Source organism: Amblyraja radiata, chromosome 14 (genome assembly GCF_010909765.2).
Source record: "Amblyraja radiata isolate CabotCenter1 chromosome 14, sAmbRad1.1.pri, whole genome shotgun sequence".
Lineage (NCBI taxonomy): Eukaryota > Metazoa > Chordata > Chondrichthyes > Rajiformes > Rajidae > Amblyraja > Amblyraja radiata.
Genome location: NC_045969.1, coordinates 25,110,456 through 25,133,013, shown reverse-complemented (window position 1 = coordinate 25,133,013; position 22,558 = coordinate 25,110,456). Strand labels below are relative to the sequence as shown.

General features: G+C 45.6%; 1 protein-coding gene across 2 annotated transcripts in view; it reads left to right on the top strand.

The window, feature by feature from the left end:
* rb1 (RB transcriptional corepressor 1) overlaps positions 1 to 22,558 on the top strand; it is a 189,878-nt gene that overhangs the window by 139,549 nt on the left and 27,771 nt on the right. For both annotated transcript variants that reach the window (XM_033032834.1, XM_033032835.1), the window contains 2 exons: positions 21,760 to 21,878; positions 22,042 to 22,205. In XM_033032834.1, coding sequence (XP_032888725.1) covers positions 21,760 to 21,878; positions 22,042 to 22,205 — 283 coding nt within the window. The remainder of the gene's footprint in view (positions 1 to 21,759; positions 21,879 to 22,041; positions 22,206 to 22,558) is intronic.

The following is a 22,558-nucleotide window of genomic DNA, read 5'->3' as shown; positions in this document are numbered from 1 at the left end:
TTCCTCCGTCTACAGCGCATCTGTACCCAAGATGAGATGTCCCATACCAGGACATCTGAGATGTCCTCATTCTTTATGTAACGGGGGTTCCCCTCTCCCATCATAGATGAGGCCCTCACTCGTGTCCCCTCGATACCCCACAGCTGCGCCCTTGCTCCCCATCCCTCTAGTCGCAACAGAGACAGTCCCCCTAGTCCTTACCTATCACGCCATCCGCCGTCGCATACAACATATAATCCTCCGACACCTCCAATGGGATCCCAACACTTGTCACATCTTCCCATCTCTACCCCTTTCCACCTTCCGCAGAGACTGTTCCCTCCGCAACTCCCTGGTTAACTCATCCCTTCCCACCCAAACCACCCCCTCCCCAGGTACCTTCCCCTGAAACCGCAGGAGATGCAACACCTGTCCCTATACCTTCCCCCTCAACTCTGTCCAGGGACCCCAACAGTCCTTTCAGGTTAGGCAGAGGTTCACTTGAACCTGCTCCAACCTCATCTACTGTATCCGTTGTTCAATATGTGGACTCTTATACATCGGCAAAACCAAATGTAGACTGGGCGATCATTTCGCTGAACACCTTCGCTTAGTCCGCTTGAACCTACCTGATCTCCCGGTTGCTCCCAAACCCATTCCCACACTGAACTTTCTGTCCTAGGTCTCTTCCATTGCCAGAGTGAGGCTAAATACAAATTGGAGGAACAGCATCTCATATTTCGCTTGGGCAGCTTCCAGCCCAGTGGGATGAATATTGATTTCTCTAACTTCAAGTAACCCCAGTATTCCTAATCTATCCCTCCCCCACCCCCAGCTTCTCCTTTTCACCCAACAAGCAGCTAAGAATGGCCTGTTTCCTTTATCATCGTTACTTTTTTGCATATCTTTCATTCATTGTTATTTCTCTCTCTATATCATCGTCTATATCTCTTGTTTCCCTATCCCCCAACTAGTCTGAAGAAGGGTCTCGACTCAAAACGTCACCCATTCCAGAGCTGCTGCTGGTCCCGCTGAGTTACTCCAGCTTTTTGTGTCTATCTTCTATACTCAATACCCAGACTGATGAAGGCCAATGTACCAAAAGCCTTCTTCACCAACCTATCCACCTGTGGTGCCACTTTCAAAGATCTATATGTATCTGTACTCCTAGGTCACTGCCCTACAACACACCTCAGGTCCCTGCCATTCATTGTGAGTGTTTTACTCTGGTTTGACTTCCCAAAATGCAACACCTCGCACTTATCTGCATTAAACTCCATTAATAATCCCATTTGCCCAATGAATTAAGATCCTGTTGTAATTTTTGATAACTATTTTCGTTATGTATGATACTACCCAGTTTACTGTCATCTGCAAACTTACTAATTATGCCTTGTACAATCTCACCCAAATTATTGATATAAACCAGAAATAGCAATGGTCCCTGCACTAATCCATAAGGCACACCACACGTCACAGGCTTCCAGTGTGAAAAATAACTTTCCACCATTACCCTCTGCTTCCTTCCATGACGCCAATTCTATATCCAGTCAGCTAGCTCTCCCTGGATCCCATATGATCTAACCTTCCAGAGCAGATTACAATGCAGAACCTTATCAAATGCCTTGCATTTTACTTTCAGGCCTGATCTGAAAGATTTCCGTCTTCCTTCAAATGTTTTCTATTACTTCTCTTTATCCTTTCTAGAACTTTCATTGCTTTTGGTATTCATCAATGTGTGGTATTAATATTTTTTATTTGTTAAATATTTCTAGTGCTTCTGTTTCTTCCAATTTGGTATGTATCCGAGTAACTTTCCCTGCCCCCATCTTCCCATTTCATTTTTTCCCTGATTTTGTTAAAATGCGTGAATATCTTTCAGCTCTTGATAAAATACCTAATCTAAAATATTAAAGTTGCTGCTTGCAATGTCACCCTTTTACATAACTTTACTGTTACTGGTTTGGAATTCTTAGTTATTGCTGTGCTGCAGGCACAACGTCTCGCTTCACTGCTTGGCATCATTTGTTAATGATGGATCAATAAAGCCAAAAATGAAAATAAAGCAAACTGCTGCTGATGCAGAAAGTTGGAAAAAAATACAAAATAAATGCTATAAGCATGTTACCGCACTAAATTTGTGCGTGGACTTTCTTACCTGTTTGCTTGAAAACAGATGGAGTTGACATTTTAAAGATTGTTATGGGGCTTTTTCACGGGGCGAGTTGACGCAAGATGTCACCAAAGTGAAGTGGTCGTGGTCCAGCACGAGTTTCGCACGATATAACGGGGGGTAGATAAATAGTTCCCACGGTACTCGGCATTTCTGTTATTTGTGCGAGTGACTTGTCCGTCTCCCGAGCTTTACCGTTAATCTTGAATGAACATCGTGAACTGTAGTGTTGTTAATCACGTGGCACAAATGATGTTACTTTGTTTTCACACACTATATTGGTTTTTTTCACACACTATATTCCTCCATTGGTTGAATTGGCTCATTTGGAGACATGCCTATACTAAGTATTTTCGAGTACAGGATGGTGGTTATTTTCATTGACGCGCTGTATGCAGCAGCCCACTATGTGCATCGAGAACGCTTGCGTGAAGGCAGAAGGGTGAGATTAATTAAAAAGAGAATTAAGAGGAAGTCTCATTGGGTGAAGCCCATCTTTCAACGGAGACCTCAATTTGGACAATATGATCAGCTGCTTAATGTGCTGTGCGAAGAGGATAAAAGTGCATTCACAAACTTTGTCAGAATTTCACCCGAGCTCTTTAATGAGCTGAAGAATAATCTGGGTTTTTTTAGACAAATGTTGTTTGGTGTGATGCACCTTCTCTCAATATGTGCAAGAAGTCGTCTTTTTATTTTGTCAAATAGGAATAAAGACTTTGTCTCACATTGACCGTGATGGTTGTCTTATTTTATTATCTACTGAGAGGTGAAACTTTCAAATGTTTAACCAGTCAGTAGACAGACAATAAATAGTAACAATCGAGCCATAAATGGTGTATACAAGGTGAAGGGAACAACGCTGTGTGCAAGATAATGTTTAAAATCATGCGAGGAATCGATCGGGTAGATGCACAGTCTCTTGCCCAGAGTAGGCGAATCGAGGACCAGATTACATAGGTTTAAGGTGAAGGGGAAATGATTTAATATGGATCTGATTAAATACTGTCAGTAGTAAACCCGATCAAAAACAACATCAGGACGTCTATTAAACACCAGAGATCCCAGTAAACACCCAGCCGAGACTTATTACAGGTCTAGTGGAAAGACACAAAGCGCTGGAGCAACTCAGCGGGTCAGGCAGCATCGCTAGACAACATGGATAGATGATGTTTCGGGTCGGGACTCTTCTTCAGCGCTGAGTTACTCCCGCATATTGTGTCTTTCCAATGCAGATTAGCGTCTGCGATTCTTTGCTCCTGCATTACGGGGTCTATCTCGATTCCCGATAAAGTCTAAAACCCATCTTCCAGAGTTCTCAGCCCAGGGCGCCCATAAACAAGCCCTTAACTCCACACTGGGGACAGAGGCTGAGAGGTGTACAAAACCATGAGACGAACAGGCAGGGAAATAGACAGAGTCCAGGGTAATATATGTCCTTTGCCCACAGAGGGGATTCGAGGACCAGAGGGCATAGGTTCAAGGTGAGGGGGGAAGATCTAATAGGAATCTGAGTGAGGGGTAACATTTTCGCACAAAGGGTGGTGGGTGTATGGAACAAGCTGCCAGAGGAGGTAGTTGAGGCTGGGTCCATCCCTACATTTAAGAAACATTTAAACAGGTACATGGATAAGACAGGTTGGGAGGGATATGGACCAGACGCAGGCAGATGGGACTAGTTTCGATGGGACATTTTGGCCGGTATGGGCAAGTTGAGCCGAAGGGCCGGTTTCCACACTGTAACTCGATAAAGCCAGTGAGTATACGATCTAAGATAGTCCGAGGGTCTCGAATGAGGTAGGTAGTAGTTCAGGAATGCTCTGTGGTTGGTGTTAGGATGGTTCAGTTACATAAGTGCTCAAATGTAGGCACCGTTTTCGCAGTGGAAGCTCCGAGACTGTGCAGCGGGCGATTGTCGTGTTGGCTGGGGCTCTCGACCCGAAACGCCACCCGTTCCTTCTCTCCAGATTTGCTGCCTGTCCGGCTGAGTTGCTCCAAGCAACTGGTGTCTATCTTCAAAGGACTGACCACCGGGCTGGATGTCGGGGCTGGCGTGTTGCGTTTCACAGACCGAACTGTCCAATTAATGGTAACAGATGGGCACTGAGGGAAGTCCCCCCCCCCCTCTCTGTTTATCTGCCCTTTCTTTAACGTTTGTGCCTCTATGCAAGTATCTCGCGAGCCATCCCAGACTGCCCATTTCTGCTCCCCCTCGTCTTTAATAACTACATTTCCCTAACAATTACTATCTTTGTTAGTTATAGGAGCAAAATTAGGCCATTCGGTCCATTAAGTCCACTCCGCCATTCAATCGCGGCTGATCTATCTCTCCCTCTCAACCACATTCTCTTGCCTTATCCCCATAACCTCCTGACAGCCGCACTAATCAGTAATGTATCTATCTCTGCCCCTATTCTTCACCCTTTTGACAGTAGTTTTGTTTTATTGGAGACGCGGGAGACAGCGGATGCTGGAATACTGAGCAAAACACGAAATGCTGGAGGAACTCGGTGCATTTGTGTTTAAGAAGGAACTGCAGATGCTGGAAAATCGAAGGCACACAATAATGCTGGAGAAACTCAGCGGGTGCAGCAGCATCTATGGAGCGAAGGAAGTAGGCAACGTTTCGGGCCGAAACTTTGCCTATTTCCTTCGTTCCATAGATGCTGCTGCACCCACTGAGTTTCTCCAGCATGTGTGTGTGTGGGTGGGAGTAGGGGGGAGGGAGAGAGATAAGGCAGCCTGAAGAAAGGGTCGCCTGTCCATTTCCCTCCGTAGTTGCTGCCTGGCCCGCGGAGTTCCTACAGTCTTAGAAACTGCTTTAGACAAATAGAGACACAAACTGCTGGAGTAAAATAGCTCAGCAAGTGAGGTACCTGAACACTCAAAAATGAAAAAGAATGAAAATGTGATTATTTCACCTCCCTTCAACTATTTTGTGTTTCAGCATGAGAGGGATTATAACATTAGAGACATTCATCTTGTAGTGATGTGTTAATGAAGAATTGCAGACATCAATCTGATAGTTAAAAATATATTTATTTAACAATGAGGTAAAACAAGCACTGACAATCAAACTGCTCAGTTACTCCCCGTTCGCAGGAGTTCCCACGGTACCCGCAAGAGTTATTACGGATATCGCACGGATATCGCACTGGCCACTATGTTCATACAATGTTGCAATGCTCAACCACAAGTGTACAAGTCACTCTTGGAGAAATTCAAACTTTCTTGAATTTTCTCCCGAGTGACCAAGTTACACGACTACCTGCCGTTAGCGCCACGGTGGTCCACGGTGGTCCACGAATGCCGTACTGTTATCACACGAGGTTCCCACGATGTTAAACTCTGGTTCACTCTTGCGTCAAGTCGCCCCGTGAAAAGGCCACTTAAGTTATTGATATTAAAAATCAGCACAGTTTACTTTTTGAACATATTCACGTTATATATTTGAATTATTTCCACTGAATAGTTATCATATTGACTGATACCAGTTATGGGTTTTTTTGCACTGGAGTCATTGTAATCAATTTGATACCCTTGTACACATTTTTGGAAAACATAAGAATCCAGGAAATTAGGCAAGGAGTAGATAACTTGATCCCTTGAGCCTGCTGTGCTATTCATCAAGAATATGGCTGTTCTTCCCTCTCGAACACTACATAGTCACTATTGCTTTTCTCCCTGCCCCCTTCTTTCGAGGCTCATGATTGTCAAACTAATTGTGGCATTTCAGTGCCACTCCAAGGAGATCAGCTGACATAGGACAAAGTTGAACAAAGAACTTTTCAAATAGCTCAGTATTAGTTCAAGCAATTCAAACCTTACATTAGTTCTCTTAAATATGCACTGTTAAAAAAAGTGAGCATGATGTTACTTGCATTTTCTACTCTAAAACATGCTTTTTTAAAGGACTGTAAAATTGATATTTAGAGGATTTCATTTATTAATAATATATTAAGTATATAAATTCCCAAAGTATGCACACCTAACAGTTGTGTAGATGGGAATTCTTCATTTTTAAAGGAAGACTAGACCTAGTGGGACCTGTTGTGCCCCTTCCCCCAATGCGGGGGTGGGGAGAGGGGGGGGGGGGGGGGCCGCGCTCCCGCCGGAGGCAGGCATCCCCCGGAGCCAATCACTCCCCGCAAGGAAAATTATGGAATCAAACGTCCCCATGTTGGGCGAGGGGGATGCAGGGTGGGAGGGGGGCATGTGGGGGGGGGGGGGGCAGGAGGGGGATGGGACCCGCGAATGGGCATCATGGCCAGGCCCAGGAGCAAACCGACAGGGAGATCCTTCCCCCCCACCCCGATCGGCCCTCCCCACTTCCTGCCTTGTGTCCAAACCCCAGGATCGTGGGATTAAAATGCAACGAGAACTTGAGGAGCAGCCCCTTCAGCTATTCGTCCAGGGGCAACAACCTCACACACTCCATCTCCACGTGGGACAAGGTCTCTACCTCGCCGCAGAAAATACATGAGGCCGGCAAGCCCATGAACACTCTCTCTCTCTCTCTCCCCCCCTCCCCCTCTCCCTCTCCCTCACCCCATCTCCCTCCCTCTCCTTCTCCCTCCCCCTCCCTCTCCTTCTCCCTCCCCCTCTCTCTCCCTCCCCTCTCTCTCCACCTACCCCTCTCTCTACCTCCCCCTCTCTACCTCCCCCTCTCTACCTCCCCCTCTCCCCCCTCCCTCTCTCCCCCCTCCCTCTCTCCCCCCCCTCCCTCTCTCCCCCTCCCCCCTCCCTCCCCCCCCCTCCCTCCCCCCCCCCCTCCCCCCCCCTCCCCCCCTCTCTGAGAAAAATGAAAAATATGTAATAATTTAAGTGTTAGCGCGTAGCATTTTGAGGAAGATACAATGAATACAGACAGATAGGCACACAAACAAGATCAGACTTTTATAGGTATAGAGATAAGGCTGGGGTTACTTTTGAAAATATATATGCTAGAAGTAATCAAAATGAACATCTAATCCTAGCTTTTCATTAAATTGACAAGTGATTTGCTTTGGTTCGGAAGTGATCCTGTTATCAGAACTAAAGTTACTTTAAAGGTAACAAAAAGGCCAAACTGATAAAATAATTGTAATTTTAAAAGCGAAATGCTTTCTTCAGTTTTTATCATTTGATACGACAATTTTCCTACTGTTTACGGAGATCATAGGTGATAGCAGAATTAGGCCATTTGACCCATCAAGTCCACTCCGGCATTCAATCATGGCTGATCTATCTCTCCCTCCGAACCCCATTCTCCTGCCTTCTCTCCATAACCTCTGGCACCTGTACTAATCAAGAATTTATCTCTCTCTACCTTAAGTATATCCATTGACTTGGCCTCCACAGCCTTCTGTGGCAAAGAATTCCACAGATTCACCACCCTCTGACTAAAGAAATTCCTCCACATCTCTTTTCTAAAAGAACCTCCTTTAATTCTGAGGCTATGACCTCTAGTCCTAGATTCTCCCGCTAGTGGAAACATCCTCTTCAAATCCTCTCTATCCAAGCCTTTCACTGTTCTGTACATTTCAATGAGGTCCCTGCTCATTCTTCTAAACTCCAGTGCCGTCATATGTTAACCTACTCATTCTTGGGATCATTCTTGTAATCGTCCTCTGGACTCTCTCCATGGCCAGCACACCCTTCCTCAGATAGGGTGCCTAAAATTGCTCACAATATTCCAAATGCAGCCTGACCAGCACCTTATAGAGCCTCTTCATTACATCCCTGTTTTTGTATACAAGCCCTCTCGAAATAAATGCGTTTGCTTTCTTTACTTCCAATTCGAATTGCAGATTAACTTTTTGGGAATCTTGCACCAGCACACCCAAGTCCCTTAACACCTCCGATTTCTGGATTCTCTCCCCATTTAGAAAATAATCTACGCCTTTATTCCTACTACCAAAATGCATGACACGTTCCTACACTCCATTTCATCTGCCACTTCTCTGCCCACTCCCAACCTATTCAAATTCTTCTGCAGAGTCACTGCTTTCTCTACACGACCTGCTCTTCCACCTATTTTCGTATCATCCACAAACTTGGCCACAAAGCCTTCAATCCCCGTATCCAAATCATTAATATACAACGTGAAGAGCAGTGATCCCAGCACCGAGCCCTGCAGAACTCTGCTAGTCAGTCAGCCAAGCAGAAAAAGCCCCCTTTATTGTCACTCTTTGCATTTATTGTCGCTCTAGCCAATCTGATATCCATGCTAGTATCTGCATTTTGAAACCATGGGCTCCCATCCTTTGCAGCCTACAGTATAGCACCTTATCAAAGGCTTTCTGAAAATCTAGGTAAACAACATTGACTGCCTCTCCTTTGTCTGTCCAGCTACAGTGCATTCAGAAAGTATTCAGACCCCTTCACTTTTTCCACATTTTGTTACGTTACAGCCTTATTTTAAAATGGATTAAATTCTTTTTTTTTATCATCAATCTACACACAATACCCCAGAATGAAGAAGCGAAAACTGGTGTTTAGAAATTTTTGCAAAGTAATTAGAAAGAAATAACTGAAAAATCACATTTACATAAATATTCAGACCCTTTGCTATGACACTCAAAATTGAGCTTAGGTTCATCCTGTTTCCATTGATTATCCTTGAGATGTTTCTGCAACTTGATTGGAGTCCATCAGCGGTAAATTAAATTGATTGGACATGATTTGGAAAGGCACACACCTGTCTATATAAGGTCCCACAGTTGACAGTGCATGTCAGATCAAAAACCAAGCCATGAAGACGAAGGAATTGTCCGTAGACCTCTGAGACAGGATTGTGTCAAGACACAGATCTGGGGCAGGATATAAAATAATTTCTGCAGCATTGCAGGTCCCGAAGGGCACAGTGGCCTCCGTCATTCTTAAATGGAAGAACTTTGGAACCACCAGGACTCTTCATACAGCTGGCCGCCCGGCCAAACTGAGCAATCGGGGGAGAAGAGCCTTGGTCAGGGAGGTGACCAAGAACCCGATGGTCACCCTGACAGAGCTCCAGAGTTCCTCTGTGGAGATGGGAGAACCTTCCATAAGGACAACTATATCTGCAGCACCCCACCAATCAGGCCTTTATGGCAGAGTGGCCAGATGGAAGCCACTCCTCAGTAAAAGGCACATGACAGCCCACTTGGAGTTTGCCAGAAGGCACCTAAAGGACTCTCAGACCATGAGAAACAAGATTCTCTAGTCTGATGAAACCAAGATTGAACTCTTTGGCCTGAATGCCAAACGCCATGTCTGGTGGAAACCAGGTACCACTCATCACCTGGCCAATACCATACCTACAGTGAAACATGGTGGTGGCAGCATCATGCTGTGGGGATGTTTTTCAGCGGCAGGAACTGGGAGACTAGTCAGGATCGAGGGAAAGATGAACAGAGTAAAGTACAGAGAGATCATTGATGAAAACCTGCTCCAGAGCGTTCTGGACCTCAGACAGGGGCAGAGGTTCACCTTCCAACAGGACAACAACCGTAAGCACACAGCCAAGGCAACGCAGGAGTGGCTTCGTGACAAGTCTGTGAACGCCCTTGAGTGTCCCAGCCAGAGGCCGGACTTGAACCCGATCGAACATTTCTGGAGGAACCTGAAAATAGCTGTGCATCGACGCTCCCCATCCAACCTGACAGAGCTTGAGAGGATCTGCAGAGAATGGGAGAAATTACCCAAATACAGGTGTGCCAAGCTTGTAGCGTCATACACAAGAAGACTTGAGGCTGTAATCGCTGGCAAAGGACTGAGTAAAGGGTCTGAATACTTAATGTGATATTTCAGTTATTTATTTTTAATTACTTTGAAAAAATTTCTAAACACCCGTTTTTGCTTTTTTATTATAGGGTATTGTGTGTAGGTTGATGAAATTAAAAAAATGAATTTAATCCATTTTAGAATAAGGCTGTAACTTAACAAAATGTGGAAAAAGTGAAGGGGTCTGAATACTTTCTGAATGCACTGTATTTACTTCTTTAAAGAATTCTAGCAAATTTGCCAGGCAAGACCTCCGCTTCACAAAGCCATGCTGACCGACCTATTTTATCGTCCGTAACCTCATCCTTTAAAATGGACTCTAAAATCTTACCAACCACTGAAGTCAGGCTAACCGGCCTAGAGTTCCCACTATAGCTTGTATTGATTGACAAAGAAATGTTATATAAAATAAGTTAATAATTTACTTTATTTAGACGATTCAATTCCCTTGATGTTAAATCCAGCTAATGCTTTTGGGATCATATTTGTCTGTTGGATTTTAAAGTCCTTTTTGAGTCTAAAATAATTCAGATTTCCGTAAGGCATTTAAAAAGGTGCTGCATCAAAAGTGCTTGCAGAAAATTAAAGCTCATAGTCTAGGTAACATTTGGTATGGATAAAAAAAATCACTGGCTAACAGGATATGGACAGGAGGCATAAATGAGTTTTTCTCTAATTGGCAAAATGTAATGAATAGTTTGACAACCACCGGGTGGTGCCAGCAATGACTGCCTCACCAACAGTCCATCTGTCCTTTCCTTCTTTGTGTTTTAATAGTCTACTAGACCAAGTGCAGACCCGTTGGGTCTGTTTCCCCAACGGCGTTTTGCAGGGGGGGGGGGGGGAGGGGGGGCTGCGGCATCAAACTCATATTAACCAACCCCCAAACACACAGGTGGGGGGAGGGAGGGGGGATGTGAAGAGGGGAGGGAGGGGAGAGGAGGTGGAGGAAATGGGACAGATTTGGGAGGGAAAGGAGAGCGGGGTAGGGGGTGAGAGAGGGGGATGGGGAGATAGATGTGGTGGAGGGGGAGGATGGGGAGGTAGGGAAGGAGGGAGGGAGGGGGAGAGGGGTGGGGGAGAGAGGGGAAAGAGTGGAGAGGGAGGTGGAGAGGGGTAGGGGGAGTGATGGAAGAGGGACAGAGGGGTAGGAGGAAGGGGGTGGCGTAGAGAGGGAAGGGGGGTGGGGGAGAGAGGGATGGGTGGGAGAGGGGTTTCGGAGAGGGAAACATAGAACCATTGAAATTAAGTGCAGGAGTAGGCCATTCGGCCCTTCGAGCCTGCACCACCATTCAATATGATCGTGGCTGATCATCCAACTCAGTATCCTGTACCTGCCTTCTCTCCATACCCCCTGATCCCTTTAGCCACAAGGACCACATCTAACTCCCTCTTAAATACAGCCAATGAACAGGCCTCAACTACCTTCTGTGCCAGTGAATTCCAGAGATTCACCACTCTCTGTGTTAAAAATGTTTTTCTCATCTCGGTCCTAAAAGATTTACCCCTTATCCTTAAACTGTGACCCCTTGTTCTGGACTTCCCCGACATCTGGAACAATCTTCCTGCATCTAGCCTGTCCAACCCCTTAAGAATTTTGTAAGTTTCTATAAGATACCCCCTCAATCTTTTAAATTCTAGCATGTACAAGCCGAGTCTATCCAGTCTTTCGTCATATGAAAGTCCTGACATCCCAGGAATCAGTCTGGTGAACCTTCTCTGTACTCCCTCTATGGCAACGATGTATTTGAACATTGGGCATTGTGACATCACACGATGGAACGTTCACCAGGGGCTGGGGCTGGTGCTGCTTCTATGGGTGAGAAGCCAGTTTAGTTGTGAAATATTGGGGGGGGGGGGGTGGGTTAGGATTTGATTAAAAACGTGCACTTAAACACGACGACCAATGGCAAACCCGTTGGGTCTGATCCCCCAACGCAGCCGTTCCCTACCCGTAGCCCCCACTGGGGGGGGGGGGTGGGGGGCGGGCGCCTCACACACACTAACCACCCCCACACACAGAGTTGGAAAAGTGCATAAAGACCGTTCCCTACCTGTAGCCCCCAGGGGAGATTTGGTCGTCGAAGTCGGGTCCCTGCCGTCTTAAAATATCGTATCTTGAAGTCGTCGAAGTCGGGTCCGTCTCGGCAACGCGTGGGGGGGGTGGTGGGGGGGTCAGCGGTGCGGCATCACACACACGAAGCTTCGACACACACAGAGCCTTAAAAGTGTAAATGCCCGACCTCTTTTCCGTTTTTCTCTAATTTAATTAAGATGTGTAGGTGGTGTTCTTATCGAGGTTCAGGGGTGAATGACGTAAATATTTTCACACAATATGGGAACATCTCATGTTGTCTTGAAGGCTCCTCGGCCCACATCTGACTCTCTGTACTGTCACTATGGCAACGATGTCTATGAGCACTGGGCATTGTGACATCACACGATGGAACGTTCACCATTGGCTGGGGCTCCTGCATAGGCATATGTAAATGAATCCATTCCGATTGGACATATGTGAAGATTGGGCATTGTGACATCACACGATGGAACGTTCAGCAGGGGCTGGTGCTGGTGAAGGTTCTGTGGGTGTGAAGCCAGTTTAGTTTTGAAATATTGGGGGGGGGGGGGGGGGGGGTTAGGATTTGATTAAAAACGTACACTTAAACACGTCGAAATGTAATGAGGAACGGATACTTAGAAAGAAAAGAGAAATCTCTACCAAAATGGAAAAGATGTCGGCGATTCAGCGTTCCCCCTTATCCTTAAACTTTGACCCCTTGTTCTGGTCTTCCCCAACATCCGGAACAATCTTCCTGCATCTAGCCTGTCCAACCCCTTAAGAATTTTAAACGTCTCTATAAGATACCCCCTCAATCTTCTAAAATCTAGCGATTACAAGGCGAGTCTATCCAGTCTTTCTTCATATGAAAGTTCTGACATAACAGGAATCAGCCTGGTGAACCTTCTCTGTACTCCCTCTCTATGGCAACGATGTCTTTGAGCATTGGGCATTGTGACATCACACGATGGAACGTTCACCATTGGCTGGGGCTCCTGCATAGGCATATGTAAATGGATCCATTCCGATTGGACATATGTGAAGATTGGGCATTGTGACATCACACGATGGAACGTTCAGCAGGGGCTGGGGCTGGAGAAGGTTCTGTGGGTGTGAAGCCAGTTCAGTTTTGAAATATTGGGGGTGGGGGGGGAAGGATTTGATTAAAAACGTGTACCTAAACACGACTGAATGTAATGAGGAGCGGATACGTAGAAAGAAAAGTGAAATCTCTACCGAAATGGAAAAGATGTCGGCGATTCTGCGTCCAGTTTCGGAGTTGCAGGGAATCAATGGAAGAAATGTGACAGCCGGACGGAGTTCCGTTTCGGAATTTTGGGCGAGAGTTTTATATATTACTAGACCAAGTGCAGACCCGTTGGGTCTGTTTCCCCAACGGCGTTTTGCAGGGGGGGGGGAGGGGGGGCTGCGGCATCAAACTCATATTAACCAACCCCCAAACACACAGGTGGGGGGAGGGGGGGGGGATGTGAAGAGGGGAGGGAGGGGAGAGGAGGTGGAGGAAATGGGACAGATTTGGGAGGGAAAGGAGAGCAGGGTAGGGGGTGAGAGAGGGGGATGGGAAGAGAGATGTGGGGAGGGGGAGGATGGGGAGGTAGGGGAGGAGGGAGGGAGGGGGAGAGGGGTGGTGAGAGAGGGGAAAGAGTGGGGAGGGAGAGTGGAGGGGAAGGGGGAGAGGTGGAAGAGTGGGGAGGGAGGTGGAGAGGGGTAGGGGGAGTGATGGAAGAGGGACAGAGGGGTAGGAGGAAGGGGGTGGCGTAGAGAGGGAAGGGGGTGGGGGAGAGAGGGATGGGTGGGAGAGGGGTGCGGAGAGGGAAACATAGAACCATTGAAATTAAGTGCAGGAGTAGGCCATTCGGCCCTTCGATGCCTGCACCACCATTCAATATGATCGTGGCTGATCATCCAACTCAGTATCCTGTACCTGCCTTCTCTCCATACCCCCTGATCCCTTTAGCCACAAGGACCACATCTAACTCCCTCTTAAATACAGCCAATGAACAGGCCTCAACTACCTTCTGTGTCCAGTGAATTCCAGAGATTCACCACTCTCTGTGTGAAAAATGTTTTTCTCATCTCGGTCCTAAAAGATTTACCCCTTATCCTTAAACTGTGACCCCTTGTTCTGGACTTCCCCAACATCTTGAACAATCTTCCTGCATCTAGCCTGTCCAACCCCTTAAGAATTTTGTAAGTTTCTATAAGATACCCCCTCAATCTTCTAAATTCTAGCATGTACAAGCCGAGTCTATCCAGTCTTTCGTCATATGAAAGTCCTGACATCCCAGGAATCAGCCTGGTGAACCTTCTCTGTACTCCCTCTATGGCAACAATGTATTTGAACAGTGGGCATTGTGACATCACACGATGGAACGTTCACCAGGGGCTGGGGCTGGTGCTGATTCTATGGGTGAGAAGCCAGTTTATTTTTGAAATATTGGGGGGGGTGTGGGTTAGGATTTGATTAAAAACGTGTACTTAAACACGACGACCAATGGCAAACCCGTTGGGTCTGATCCCCCAACGCAGCCGTTCCCTACCCGTAGCCCCCACTGGGGGGGGGGTGGGGGGCGGCATCACACACACTAACCACCCCCACACACAGAGTTGGAAAAGTGTGTAAAGACCGTTCCCTACCTGTAGCCCCCAGGGGAGACGTGGTCGTCGAAGTCGGGTTCCGGCCGTCTTAAAATAGCGTATCTTGAAGTCGTCGAAGTCGGGTCCGTCTCGGCAACGCTGGGGGGGGGGGGGTGTGGCGGGGCGGCATCACACACACAAAGCATCCCCACACACAGAGCCTTAAAAGTGTAATGCCCCAACACAGCCGTTGCCTACCCGTAGCCCCCACGGGAGACGTGGTCCTCGAAGTAGAGCCGTCACCTAAAGGCCGTTTTTAAATGGCGTCGCTTGAAGTTGTGCTGCGGGCGCCAGCAGCCGTTATGGTCGCTGGCCAGCAGGAGGCGACAAAATGAGTGAGGGGGAGGGGGGGGGGGGGGTGGAGAAGGTTTTAATGAAAAAAATGGACATAAACATAACGAAATGTAATGAGGAGTGGATAGCTGGAAGGGAAAGTGAAATGTCTACCGAAATGGCTGCTTGTATGGGGGAGAAGTCAGTTTGTATTTGAAAAACTGGGGGGGGGGGGGAGAAGGCATTACACTTTTGCGTATGTGAGCATTGGGCATTGTGACATCACACGTTGGAACGTTCAGCAGGGGCTGGGGCTGGTGAAGCTTCTGTGGGTGTGAAGCCAGTTTAGTTTTGAAATATTGGGGGGGGGGGGAAGGATTTGATTAAAAACGTATACGTAAACACGACAAAATGTAATAAGGAGCGGATACTTTGAAAGAAAAGTGAAATCTCTACCGAAATGGAAAAGATGTCGGCGATTCTGACCCCTTGTTCTGGTCTTCACCAACATCCGGAACAATCATCCTGCATCTAGCCTGTCCAACCCATTAAGAATTTTAAACGTTTCTATAAGATACCCCCTCAATCTTCTAAAATCTAGCGAGTACAAGGCGAGTCTATCCAGTCTTTCTTCATATGAAAGTTCTGACATTTCCAGGAATCAGCCTGGTGAACCTTCTCTGTACTCTCTCTATGGCAACGATGACTTTGAGCATTGGGCATTGTGACATCACACGATGGAACGTTCAGCAGGGGCTGAAGCTGAATCTATGAGTGAGAAGTCAGTTTAGTTTTGAAATATTGGGGGGGGGGGGGGAAGGATTTGATTAAAAACATGTACTTAAACACGACGGAATGTAATGAGGAGCGCATACTTAGAAAGAAAAGCGAAATCTCTGACGAAGTGGAAAAGACGTGGGCGGTCCTGCGGCCCCCAATAGCCCCCAATGGGGGGGGGGGGGGGGGGGCCTCACACACACTAACCACCCCCACACACAGAGTTGGAAAAGTGCATAAAGACCGTTCCCTACCTGTAGCCCCCAGGGGAGATTTGGTCGTCGAAGTCGGGTCCCTGCCGTCTTAAAATAGCGTATCTTGAAGTCGTCGAAGTCGGGTCCGTCTCGGCAACGCGTGGGGGGGGTGGTGGGGGGGGTTTGTGGTGCGGCATCACACACACGAAGCTTCGACACACACAGAGCCTTAAAAGTGTAAATGTCCGACCTCTTTTCCGTTTTTCTCTAATTTAATTAAGATGTGCAGGTGGTGTTCTTATCGAGGTTCAGGGGTGAATGACGTAAATATTTTCACACAATATGGGAACATCTCATGTTGTCTTGAAGGCTCCTCGGCCCACATCTGACTCTCTGTACTGTCACTATGGCAACGATGTCTATGAGCACTGGGCATTGTGACATCACACGATGGAACGTTCACCATTGGCTGGGGCTCCTGCATAGGCATATGTAAATGGGTCCATTCCGATTGGGCATCTGTGAGCATCGGGCATTGTGACATCACACGATGGAATGTTCTCCAATGGCTGGGGCTGGTGATGGCATATGTAAATGGATCCATTCCGATTGGTCATCTGTGAGCATTGGGCATTGTGACATCACACGATGGAATGTTCAGCAGGTGCTGGTGCTGGTGAGGCTTGTGTGGGTGAGAAGCCAGTTTAGTTGTGAGGTTTTTGGGGGGGGGGGGGGAAGGTTTTGATTTAAAACGTGCGCTTAAACACGACGGAATGGAATGAGAAGCGCATACTTAGAAAGAAAAGCGAAATCTCTTCCGAAGTCGAAAAGACGCGGGCGGTCCTGCGTCCGGTTTCGGAGTTGCGGAGAATCACAGGGAGCGCGCCAGCAAAGGGAGTGGGCCAGGGTGCCGGACGGACGGAGTTCCGTTTTGGAATTTTGGGCGAGAGTTTTATATATTATATGATATGAGATATTACTAAAACTAAGATCTTTCTGACTTTCTGTTTCGTGATTTTTTAAAGCACGCCGCCACTTACGGCCGTCATTTTTGGCCACCTCGCTCAGAGTCCCCCTCCGCTGAGCTGGACCATCGATGAAACATAAAAGAGTTATTAATGTTTAAAAAATGTTGACATTCTCTCTGCTGCCCCTGCTGGTGGGAGGGGGAGGGACTATAAAACCCGGAAGTGTTGTGCCTCAGTCAGTCTCTGCAAGATGGGGGGAAGTGAGAGTGTCACGTCTCTCAGTCTGAACTGTGAATGTCTACATGTCTACTAAACTGTGAGTGTGGTTTTACTGACCTTGAGTGCCCTTAATGTGGTTGAAAATGAAAATATGGTTGGTTTGAAGTAAAAAGCACTGCAAATGGTTGTTTGGGGGTTTTGTGTTGAAGTAAAAAGCACTGCAAATGGTTGTTTGGGGGTTTTGTGTTGAAGTAAAAAGCACTGCAAATGGTTGTTTGGGGGTTTCGGGTTGAAGTAAAAGGCACTGCAATTGGTTGTTTGGGGGTTTTGGGTTGAAGTAAAAGGCACTGCAAATGGTTGTTTGGGTAAACTTGACAACTTCTTGTTTGCACTGTATATTGGTTTTAGATAAAACGCTACCACTTACGGCTGTGATTTTTGGCCATCTTACTCAGTCCCCCTCCGCTCATCAGATGCAGAGGATTCTTCCCATCAATGGAAAATAAAAGTGTTATTAGTGTTTAAAAAATGTTGAGAATCTCTCTCCTGTCAACCATGCCATGAAAGCCACACCTTTTCTGGTGGAGGGGGAGGGATTATAAAACCACGAAATGTGGGTGTGGCTCAGTCTCTGCGTGATGGGGGAGGGAAAGGTCACGACTCTGAGCTGTGAATCAACTGAACACGCTGAATGTCTACTGAACTGTGAGTGTGGTGTTTTGTGTGGTTTTATGGTGGTTTCACTCTGCTTGAAATGGTATGAAACTGCATTTGAATGTGGTAGCCTTGCACCCTGCATGAAATGATATGAAACTGCATTTGAATTTGGTGGCCTTGCACCCTGCTTGAAGCGGTATGAAACTGCACTTGAATTTGGTGGCCTTGCACCCTGCTTGAAGTGGTATGAAACTGCACTTGAATTTGGTGGCCTTGGATCCAGCTTGAAGTGGTTGGAAATTGCACTTGAATTTGGTGGCCTTGCACCCTGCTTGAAGTGGTAGGAAACTGCACTTGAATTCGGTGGCCTTGCACCTTGCTTGAAATGGAATTTCAAGGAATAGCCGTGAGTCAACTGCCAGCCCACCAGCCATGAGTGAGCTGCCAGCACATCAGGCTTGAGGGACTGAGCTGCCACCCCAAGAATCCATTTGGCCCACAATGTCCATACTAGCCCTCTGGAGACCAGTCCCTTCCGCCCACAACACCCATATCAGAGCTCCAGAAAGCCCCTCACCCCCCCGCCCCCCACTGACCACCAATATTGGAATTGGTGGAGAGGTGGAATATTGCGTCGGGGACCAGCCCTCCCATGTGAACATGGGACCCAACGGGTCCCACTTAGTCTAGTATGTGTTAAATGTATGTTTTTAGTGTTCTTTAGCTTGTTTTATGTAGGGGGTTGGGGGAAACTTTTTCTAATCTCTTACCTCGATGGAGATGCAATTTTTTTCCGTATCGTATCTCCGTCCACACTGCGGCCTAACATTGAGGAGTTGCCGGCCTTTGCTGGCGACAGATTTTGAGAGCTCCACTGCGGGCGCCTGCGGTCTTTAACATCATGGAGCCCGCGATCCCTTTGCCAGAGATCAACCTCGGAGCTACAACCGTGGATGCTTGCGGACTTTGACAACACGGAGCCCGCGGTCTCTAGGCAGAGACCGACTCCGGGAACTCCTAGCCGCGAGAGTTTCGACCACCCCGACGCGGGAATTTTGATCGCCTCGACGCGGGAGTTTCGATTGCCCTGACGTGGGAGCTTCGACCGCTGGCTGCGGGAGCTTTGATCTCCCCGACGGATGGTTCGACTGCCCCCGCCCGCGGGAGAATAAAGAGGAAGTAGATTGGACTTTTTTACCTTCCATCACAGTGAGGAATGTGGGAATCCGCTGTGGTGGATGTTTATGTTAACTTTTATGTTGTGTGTCTTATTTCTTTTTTTTCTCGTATGGCTGTATGGTAATTCGCGTATCACTGTACCTTAATTGGTATATGTTACAATTAAAGACCTTTGAAACCTTTGACATGGGGATAAATGTGAAGCTTCAACCTTTTACAATTTGCATGAATAATGTGGCTGAAAGTACCATAGGATGGTTGCCAAATTTCCTGTTATAGATAGGAAAGGTTATTGTGAAGAATTCATAAATAGCCTACAGATTTGTTATGTGAGTCTACGAAGATCTGGCAAATGCAGTATAACAAGGCAATTATGAGGTGAAGTTGTCCATTTTGACAAGATATCTAAATGGTGAGAGATTGCAGAGATATATATGCATCTGAGTGTCCTAGTGTATGATCCACATTTGTTTAAAACATGCAGATACAGCAAATAATTAGGCAAGCTAAAAGAAAGTTATGGTTTATTGAAGGGGAATTTGAATATAAATGTATGGATATTACACTTCATTTATTTAAGGTATTGATGATAGTGTGTGTTGCCTTATGTAATGATGTAAGTGGATTAGAAGTATTTTTTCAAGGAATATGCAAGAAATTAATTTTGGAAGACAGGAGCAGATTTTAAAAATAATGGCGGTAAGAATTTTAACAATTTGTATTTACCAGGAGCCCATTAGGTTGACAAGAGCAGGGGTAATGGACCAGGATCATAGCAGAAGAATCTGGATAATCCTACGGTTAAGGAGATTACTGGAGGCTATTGGAGATTGGGCAAGAGAGGAATATAATTGTCAAATCTGACTATATGTTCTTGCTGCAACTTGAATGACTTGCTCCATATGGTATTACATAATCTTGCCAATGTTATTTTAAGAAAATGCTGTTTGGAAAGAATTGGGTGTTGTACATCAGACTTTACAGGAACTTGTGTTTGCATCTAGATTAATATTCCTGCTAGATTAGACCTGCATCCCAGAAATCAATCATAAACTCCAGTTAACAGAGGATTTCTGGGGTACATTGGGGTATCATTCCATTACTTGCAGACAATACTCAACTCCGTGTGGTTTACTTCAAGATTTACTTTCAATTTGAAAGTTTGAGCGAAAAGTTATTCCCATAGCTTTGTTCTTGTGCATTCATCTAGCCTTTCTGTACTCCCCTGAAGCTTATCTGCTTTGCCATTCTTACCTGGTCTGGCCCACACATGACTCCAACGTGGTTGACTCTTAACTGCCTTCTTAAATACACTCTGAAGTGGCCAGCAAGCTATTGCAATGTAAAACAACTAATAAAAAGCCATAAAGAAACAATACTTGACCAAGCACCCAGAATTGACCTCTGTCTGAGAAACGATAATAGCAAAAACTGCCATAGTTACCCTGTAATGCCTCCCTAACCAAAATGTTGGGACATGTGCCAAAATTGGGAGAGCACCTTCCAAACCTATGACCACTCCAAGCTATAAGAACCTGGGTAGCAAAAGTTTGGGACTGACAGCTCTTGGGAGTTGTCCTCTGAGCCACACACCATCCTGATTTGAAAATATATCGTTGTTCCTTCATCATCACTGTGCCAAAATGCAGGAACACCCTCTGTAACAGCTTTGGAGTTATACCCACACCGCAAGGATGCAGTGGGTCAAATAGGCAACTATCACTTTCATCAAATAGACCATCACTTTCTCAAGGGCAATTAAGGATAAGAAATTAAATGCCAACTTAGCCTGCAAAACTACATTCCTCAAATGAACAGAAAAGTCCTGTTTTCTATTTCCCCTTTTGTAGTATGGTATATTTGCTACCAACTACCATTCTGGATTCTGTGGACTTTTGGAAGAGGTGGCCATTTTTCCACAGCCACCTCTTCAAAACTTTGAAAGGTCATCAGGTCCTAGGGATTAATTTACCCTCAGCCCAATAATTTAAAAAAAACAAATGCTAATTCCTTGGAGCTCCTCATTCTGTGAAAGTGACAACTTAACTTCCTCGCCATTTCTTTATTCTCCAAATAATTTCTGTCTGTCTCAAGGAGCCCACATCAATATTTCCTCATCATTTCCTTTTTATACATCTATAGAATCTTTTGCAATCTACTTCTATATTTGAATGAATGGAACACCAAGGTCAGGAATAAAGGGGTCATTGGTGAGATGGAAGGCTGTGATCACCGTATAGCAATGCCCCTCTAGTGTTGGACATTTCCACCATGGGAAACAGGTTCTAACTGTCTACCCTATCTATGCCTTTCATTATTTTATTTGAATGGTCTTCTTTAATGTTTCCTTATGGCTTGTGTGGTATATATTGAAAAGATTTTATTTAACTATTCAAGGGATCATTCATGAATGCTGTAACATTTGCACCATCACCTTTTAATTTTACATTATTTGTTTTCCGTGCATTAATTTTTTGCTTCCTTCCATTCCGTTGATTTATTTCTATAAATATAAGGAAAACACAGGATTTTGTTGTATGAACTTCCTGCTCTGAAATGGAGTAGAACACAATTAACAGCTATTGCTGGTTTCTCTTTTCAATTTATTGAAAGATTAGTGCATTATCTTTGCTATGTTTCTGATGGTGATTTGCTCCAGAGATGGAGAATTAAACAAGTCAAAAAACTTGTTCATTTGAATGACAGGAACGTAAGCAAATTATAACTTGTGAAGAATTGTAGAATATTTTGCTGCCTCCCCAGTCAAAACCCACTTTCCTCCTATTGTCTATTGTCTGTAAAATGATTCCAACATTAATTTTGGAGAAATAAAACAGAGATTTGAAGATACTTTTCCAATCCATGCTTCGTTATTTTCAGGACTCACCTTTGTTTGACATACTCAAGCAACAAAAAGAACGGGATGATCAGCCAGATCAGCTTGAACCCACCAGTACCCTCAAACAACCACTCCAGCACAGCCACACTGCTGCAGATCTGTAAGTATAAATACATAGGATGTGCTATTTGCTATTGTTTATAGTGGAATCTTGTAGTTGAAGTTGTAGAACCACAAATCTAAATTAATTTTGTTGTTGACATGGATTTAATTCTTCCTTTATTTGAGCTGCCCAGTCACCTGAGCATCTTTTTTATCCATAGTTATCTTTCTCCTGTGCGATCACCATGGAAGAAAGGATCTGGTACAGCAAACACAGTTCCCACACAACAAACAAAAACTGAGACATCATCATCTTGGCAATCCCAGTCCCAACTTCAACAGAAGTCTCAGAAATCTACCTCACTCTCTCTCTTCTACAAGAAAGGTAAGTCAACGCATGAATATTTTTCTTGAGCTTTTACTTACAGCATTGTAGGTGGGGTTAGGAGATAAGATACAAACTAACCAACATTTTGTTCAATAAAGTGTCTACTTTGGTCCTTTGATAAGGGTAGCAGAACATGTGTACTTTATATTTATTTTACCAGAGATACAGTAGGTGTCATTTCTTGCCCGTCACTAAATGTCTTTGAGAAGATAATCAAAGTTTTCTTTCCATAATGTACTGGTGTGTGTATAAGCTAACCATTTCAGTGCATTTCTATTTTTGTGCTGAATGGGTCTAAATTAGGGGGAAAGGGGATAACCAATGCAGATTGCTATATGCCTGCACATTTT